At 30.6% G+C, this 8,007-nt stretch overlaps 1 protein-coding gene across 2 annotated transcripts; it reads right to left on the bottom strand.

Annotated features, from left to right (window-relative positions):
- Positions 1-411: 411 nt before the first annotated feature.
- LOC107867625 (cytochrome P450 71A1) lies at positions 412-2,386 on the bottom strand. 2 transcript variants are annotated; one of them, XM_047410423.1, is made up of 3 exons: positions 1,740-2,256; positions 1,227-1,505; positions 412-1,113 (listed from the first exon to the last, which is right to left on the bottom strand). In XM_047410423.1, the coding sequence occupies exons 1-3, from the start codon at positions 2,139-2,141 to the stop codon at positions 496-498; spliced, it is 1,299 nt and encodes a 432-aa protein (XP_047266379.1). In that variant the 5' UTR covers positions 2,142-2,256; the 3' UTR covers positions 412-495. The 2 variants fall into 2 exon arrangements, with proteins under 2 accessions (XP_047266379.1, XP_016569428.2); XM_016713942.2 differs by having other exon boundaries at positions 1,227-2,386.
- Between the last annotated feature and the right edge of the window lie 5,621 nt (positions 2,387-8,007).

Genomic DNA, 8,007 nt, shown 5'->3' with positions numbered 1-8,007 from the left:
ATTTTCTAAATTTCTGTTGGAGAAAAGATATTGCAATATTCTGGACAGGTATGTTGTGCTGCAAAACTTCATAACCTTGTCCTTCTACCATCGTTTTGTTCAAGTGTTCATTAACGACAATAGAAAAAGTAAACCAAGTAAATAAGATGGTATGTATTGTATGTGATTTAGGATATGTATTCTTTTGCATCTTTAACTTAAGCAAGTCAAAAGTTAAACATGAGATTACAAAATGAAAAGTAAATAAAATGAGAAGAGACTAAACGGGGCAAGGCTTCTAGGTTATTCTTATGATTTTTCTTGCTCTTGTCCCATATTAAACTCATAAAACTAATACATTTGATTGATGCTTTTAAGAAGGGATTATTATTTATATATGCAACAGATTTTTATAGGATAGAGCAAGAATTGTTGCCTCATCAAATAGTGGAATTTTATTTTAACTTAATGCTGGCATAAAACTTAAATTGATAAGAATAGAACAAAGTACTTATCCTAATAAAGATGGAGGGGAAGTCTTGGTTCCATGATCATAGATATCGGCCTCTTTGGATGTGTAGTCAATCCATAAATCTCCTCCATGCTTATATCTTCCAAATTTCCTGCTAATTTCCAATTGAATCCATGCAACAAGTCAGCCATTGTTGCTCGAACAACCTTAATTCCAAAGTTATACCCGGGACACCTCCTCCTTCCAGAACCAAATGGCAATAGTGAGAAGTTTTGTCCTTTCATGTCTATGTTATTTTCTATGAACCTTTCTGGAATGAACTCTTCTGGCCTATCCCAATACTTTGAATTTCTTCCTATAGACCATGCGTTTATATAAGCAGCTGTCCCTTTTGGTATGTCATAACCAGCAACAGTACAATCCTCAGTAGAGTAATGGGGAGGAAGCAATGCACATAAAGGGTGCAATCTAAATGTCTCTTTGATTATGGCGTCTATATAAGGTAGCTGGGAGAAGTCCTTTTCTTCAACCCATCGTTCTTTTCCAATGGCTCTGTCAAGTTCTTGGTGTGCCTTCTCGATAATGTTTGGTATCCTCAAAAGTTCTTGGAATCCCCATTCTATTGTTGCTGCTGAAGTATCTGTTCCACCCGTTATGAAATTCTGTCATTAATACATAGCAAACAAACGCCAAATATTAACAACAAATTAAAAAAATGGTCTATCTTATTGTCATCTAATATTGTTCTAGTTTTTGAGAAAATAAGTAAACTTACATGCATTAATCCCATCAGGTTATCAGCCGTAAGCTTCATTTGAAGATTAGGGTTATCAGCAAGGTGCAACAGAACATCAATCATATCCTTTGGAATAAAATCCTTTTTTGTTTGCCTCTTTGATTTGTGATCTTCAATTACATATTTGTAAAATTCTGTCCAATTCTTTCCTAACTCCTTCATTCGCTTTACGTACCCTTGCAAGTCGAACCAACTAAGCCAAGGTACCCAATCCCCAAGATTAATTGCCCCACCAAAAAAAAACCACTCGTCCAACATCTGTTGCAATGTTTCAAATGTTACTATTGAAGCATCTGAGTTTGACTGATCATAATGATCACTAAAGTACTTGTCACTCATAACCGACCTACTTATCATGCGAAGAGCAAATAGAGGTAAATGGTCTTTAAGAAAAATTGGTTTTCCTGAGAGAGGAAAAAGGCGAGAGGTCAAAATTCGTCTTTCCTCAATACGAATATACTCTAATGAGTCGAGGCTTCTGGGATTAAATACCTCCGTTAGGTAGATTTTTCTAGCGTGCCGCCAGTATGCTCCATAAGGTGCCCATGTTATGTCTGAGTAGTTAAAGCTAGTGTACTTACCCGCTGCCAATGCAGGACGAGAAGCAAAGATAGCATCATGTGTTTTTAATATCTCTTTAGCCATTTCTGGAGATGATGCTATCAGAACAGGCTTGGAACCGAACTTTAGGAGCATTAAATCTCCATATTTTAGTGAAAGATGGTGCAAAGACTCATGTGGGAGTGAACCAAGCAGGTTCAAATTGCCAATAATTGGCCATGGCCTTGGACCTGGTGGTAGTTTCCTTTTTGGATGGTTGAACTTTTTTGTGAGAAAAGCTAATGCTATTAGCCATGCACCCAACGCTATGAAAACCCAAGATATCTCCAGCATTGATAATGAATGGTTGTACTTGAATAGGCAATAGTTCAAGAAAGCTTGAGAATATATAGGGAAACCTGCTAAGTATTAGTAAGTGGTATTTTTACCTTTTTAGTTTTCTTCAAAGTAAGTGATGCTTCATATCATCGGCAAGGTATTAATTGTTTTTCTCCATCTTCAGACTAACTCAATTCTGAGGTAAGAATTGTTAGAGTCCATATTAGGAGACCAATTACCTATTTCTTTTTCAATGTGTGACTCAACAATATTTTATGTAACTAAGAAATTATATAAATAGGATATAGTATTTAATTACGGATATACTATTAGTGAAAATACATCTTCTTATTTAAGAGTGAGGACACTTTATTAAGAGATGTGCTGAAACTAAAAACATTACTCAATATGGATTGAAGGGGTAAATTTAAAACAAGAATGGTGGAATACCGATAAATGTGTTCAGCTCTTTTAAACCACTTTTTAAAAAGTAATCATCCTTCTAAAAGCTATTAAATACTATTAAATTTAACTTTTATGCACCGATAATAGACAATTTATTCACTTAGTTAAGTTAATGTTACACAAAACATGCTGATGTCTATGATAATTATTTTTGATAACATGAAGAATACAGTAAATAACTAAAAAAAAATCTCCAATAGTATGGAAAGTTTCTACACTATGGACGCATACAAATTACAAATAAAATTAAATTATTAGAAATTGTGAAAAGTATATTTATTTCGCCATTTCAGGAATGATGATAATCCTAAATGGTAAATCCTTTTTTTCCTTTGTGATAGATAATTATTGGACGATTATAAATTCAATCGTAAGATAGCACAACCACAAAATAATCTTATCTCTTTCTTTACTTATTGTACTAGAATGATTCATTTCTAGGACCACAAATTTAGCTTTCAAAGAAGCTGTCAAAGATGAAACATTGTACTAGCAAGATTCATTTGTAGGACCATCAAAGAGGGAATCATAATTGTGTGTATCGTATTGCATTCGTCGTCTTCTAAGTTCTAACTTAAGAAGGCGCTTTGGCGTAGGATTTGAGATTTTTCAAGTTTTGATTTAAGATCAACTTTTTTTAATGAAATTTGCATAAAATTGTGATTTTAATATATTTTAATGTAAAATGTGATTCAAAAGTTTATATCTTCTTAAAAAAAAAAACATGTTTGAAGTGGCTAGTCTGTTCGTACATGTGGAAGGGTTATTTTTTAAATAATAACTTGTCACTATTATTGAATTTTAATTTGGATTAATGAATATTTATAAGATTTTTTTAAATAATAACTTGTCACTATTATTGAATTTTAATTTGGATTAATGAATCTTTATAAGATTATGTGTATTTGAAAATTTGTAATCACAAACATTTATTTATAAAAGAAACATAGAAATTTGTGATTTATTAATGCAGCGCCTTAGATTATTCTGATACCTCATTTATAAACTATAATTATTCATTTAGGGTGTATTTATTTTTTTAAGACTAAGACGTCTGAATCTGAATAGATATCTGAATGATTAAGATGTTGTATCTAGATGTGAATACTGAATAATTAAGACTGTTTGTTTTTTAACATCTGAATGTACATAATTTATTTATTTGTAATAAGTATGCAATTCAAATTTAAAAAGTAATAAAATATTATATTATATGAAAAAAATATTACATAAAGTATTAACTTAAACAACAAAATTATTATTTGAGTGATAATTAAAATATTTAAAGATAAATATATTATGTTAAATATAATTATTGAATTATTTAAATTATTAAAAAAAGATATATCCATTAAAAATTATTGTGATATGATGTAATTATAAAAAATTAAATTCAACATAAAGTAATCTGTCAATTAAACTGATCCAACAAACTAAAATAATTAATCAGATATAATTTTGACTTAGATGCATAAATATTAAAGTATTTGAATAACTAATTAATACAAAAACGGACACATGTTTATTTGTTAACCATGAAATCTGAGTGAAAATATCATTAGTAAGTTCAATGTTACATTATGAATAGGCACATATAAGATTCTATTATCCAAAGAACTACAAATTTTATAATCAAAACAAAAATTCCAAGCAGAAATTTAGAGTTTAGCAAATAATGAATACACAAATTGATAACTAAAATATTTATAAAAAGATTTCGTGAATCATACCTAAAAGAGAAGAAAAACAAGTGAAGAGGGAGAAAGAGAGAGAGAAACTTGAAGAGAGGGGGAGATAAATGTGAAAAGAGAGGGAGAGAGATAACGTAAAAAGAGAGAGAAAATAATGAAGTGAGAGAGTTAGGAATTATATTTTAAAAAGAATCTGAATACTATTTAGATTACTTTTCATATTTGATCCATTCAGATGTTTTCAAATACATTAAAAGGCTCTTTTAAAAAAAAAAACAAATACACTTAATGAGCTGAAATTATTCATATTCAGACCTCCATTAAATGCAAACAAATAGGGCATTAATAAGATACTATAAGAGTTGGGGAAGTATTTGTAATTTCTAACAATTATGAATTTTCATGATTATGGAAAAAAAAAAATCAAATTTCATATCTAACAAAATTTTAACTTCAACTCAGCTTAATGTTAAATTTTGATTTAATTTGAAGTCATGTTCAATCTTTGTTCAACTGGTAATTTTGTCCGCATTTCGTACAGTGATGAAAAAGAAAGTCATTATTAACCCATATTTTTTATGAGAATAAAGTCATGAAAAAGAAAGTCATTATTAACCCATATTTTTTATGAGAACGAAGACATTTAGGGGTCGTTTGGTACATTGAATGAGATAAGTAAGGATATTTCATGAGGTGCAATATCTCATGGACTATTTTTATTCCTCTTTTTTCATGGGATAGTAATCCCACCATTTTTGTACAATGGTGAGATAAAATAATTTTGAAATTAATTAATACCTTATACCAAATAATGTTAGGATTTTTGTCCTGATTTTCTTACCAAAATTGAGTTTTAATTTTCTATTGATGGAAAATAAAAGTAGAACCATAATTACTTTTATTTTTCTTAAAGAAAAATAAAAAAAAATCATATTTGGCAAACCTTTTTCTTGGAGGAAAGATTTAGAATATCTATAAATAAAGGGAAAAGGGTCAAAAATACCCTTAAACTATAAGAAAAGGTTCATAAATGCCCTCCTTCCATCTTTGGGTTTAAAAATACCCTTAATGTTTGGTTTTAGGTTCAAATATGCCCTCAAGTTAATGATCAATGGATGGAAACTCAAGTCAATATTTTGGCTCTTGTAAAAAGTCACATGTCATTTTCTAATTGGTCACACATTTTATTTTAATTTTTAAAACCTAATCTGTTGACCCATTTTAAGGTAAACATACAAAATATTTTCTCTCTCGTTAGACTAAGTCCTTTCTTCATTCAAGATTAATTCCTCATTATGGACCTTGAACTAGCAACTAACTCTGCTGACCCTTTAGGAAATGAAATATTGAACTGTTATTGACATTGAACACTAAACCTGCTACAATATAAAGGCATGGTTATTGATGTTTCACATAACAAACTATTGAATTCAACTACAATTGAACTAAAATACAAGAGTAATTAATTTAGTTGTCATTGATAACTCAAAATCAACATAAAGGTATTGTCATTGCCAAAACATTGGCAGAGAATTAATTCATCACAAAAGTCATTTAAACATAGTCCTAGCATAACTGCTTTCATGAACTCAGTAACCAGCAAAAGAGTTTTACTTCTAATTGTCCTAAAGCCTTCCACTTTTTAGCTTTCATATTGCCGATCTTTTTTTTCCTTTTTTTTTTGCAACTATTGAAAGAATGATCTTCATTAACTTTGAACGAAGAAGAAAGGACTCAGATGAGATGCAGACTCCATATGGAAGACAACGTAATTTCTAACGAAGGAAAAAAGATTTTTCTGTTTACCTTAAAATGGGTCAACAGATTAGGTCTGAAAAATTAAAATAAAATGTATAGCCAATTAAAAAATGACATATGGCTTTTTACAAGAACCAAAACATTGACTTAAGTTTCCATCCATTGATCATTAACTTGAGGTCATATTTGAGCCTAAAAACAAACATTAAGGGTATTTTTAGACTCAAAGATGGAAGGAGGGTATTTATGAACCTTTTCTCATAGTTTAAAGGTATTTTGGGCCTTTTTTCCATAAATTAAAGACCCCCTTCTCATAACATAACACAGTAACATCCACAATATAGTCATTTACGAGTCTTGTTTAGGGGGAGATTTTCTCCCAATAGTTTTATGTTTTTCTTAATATTAAGTTTTACATGTAGGTCAATTGATCAAATAATATAATAATATTAAGCTTTTTAGTATTGTTTTATGTGTCTTCTGAATTGTGACCATAATGATTTGCAATTAATAGCTTCTGCATGATGCACTCTCAATGAAAATCAAATCATTACAGATTAAAAATCAAATCAGTAAAGTTAAGATTGAAAGGGCCTGGATAAGGTTACCTAAAGGGGGTTGGTTAGGCAGCCATCTGCCTTTCCATAGGTGCATTCTCTTGCCATCATGGACCATCCATTGAGTGGAATTCTTACAAAAGTTCTAGGCTCTTTGGATGGCTTTTCAAGTTCTAGAAATATTGTTGTTGTGCATGCGGGTAGGTCTGTTGGGCCTTCTAACCCCATATTTGATATTGAGAACATTTACCCATAGAGAGTCGGGGTTTTGATTTGTCACAACTCAAAAATGAGGGTCATGATAGCACTTGTCATGGCGTACCTTGACAAGTAAGCCTATCACCCAAACTGATACAAAAAGAGAAAAAGATAGAACTATCCCAAGGTAAGGCTTCTAAAATAAAACTGAACCATACAAGTAATCATAACAATGGGAAAGGACTATCCAATAGTGTAAGAACTACTAATACAATTCATGAGTCAAATATATCAGAAAAATAACCATGAAGAAATAATACTTTGTCTCCAAATATTAATAAAGACATAACTACTATAGAAATATAGAGGTGAACTCCAGACGCATGAATATCCAATCGCTACCTTGGAAGCTCCAACAATCGCCCGAGGCAAATAAGCAGAGGCACACTCAAGTTAGGACCTACACCGAAAGGGTGTAGTAGGCATGAGTATGGTTCACTTGTACTCAATAGGTATCATAGGTTATCAGTTTACCCAATAACCTAATAAGAAAAAATCAAATCGAACCAATAACTCAATAATTTTTTTATAAAACCATTAAAAAATCATTAACCCAATAACAATAAACCAATAATATTTTTATCGGTTGGTCTGATTTTTGCACACCCCTACCCTCAAGGAACTTTTGACAATATGATATAATAATATTTATTACTGGATCATTACTATCAACAGAATAAAGAACACGAATTTCTTTAATTACCTTCACGGCAATCAAATATTTTAAATATAGATATAAGTTTAACAGTTATGATAATTCCTTATTTATTCATTTGTAGTAGGTGAAATTCAAAAGGGGATGAATTGAAATTTTCTGTGAGTTGACTATTGAGCCTTCACATTTGACTTGCCTGCAAATTAACACACTTTACAGTAAAGATTAGATTTAAATAAATAGACAAGTAAATAATCAACTTAAAGTAAGGACACGGAGATTTATCCTGGTTCGGAACACCAATATGGTGCCTACTTCCAGTTTCCTTGGGTTTTAAAGTTTCCTTAGATCTTTCAAAGTCGGGGTCGAGTACAATAATGATGATCAAGTTTCAAAGACTTATTTTGTTCTTCAAATCTTGTGAATCAGCTTCAGTGTATATTACAAAGTTGTTCGATCCTATTCTTTATGTAACTATTGTAAATTGATAAGTAAAA

Source organism: Capsicum annuum, chromosome 4 (genome assembly GCF_002878395.1).
Source record: "Capsicum annuum cultivar UCD-10X-F1 chromosome 4, UCD10Xv1.1, whole genome shotgun sequence".
NCBI classification, from domain to species: domain Eukaryota; kingdom Viridiplantae; phylum Streptophyta; class Magnoliopsida; order Solanales; family Solanaceae; genus Capsicum; species Capsicum annuum.
Note: the sequence above shows the minus strand (reverse complement) of the source record. Positions and strands in the feature narration are given on the sequence as shown.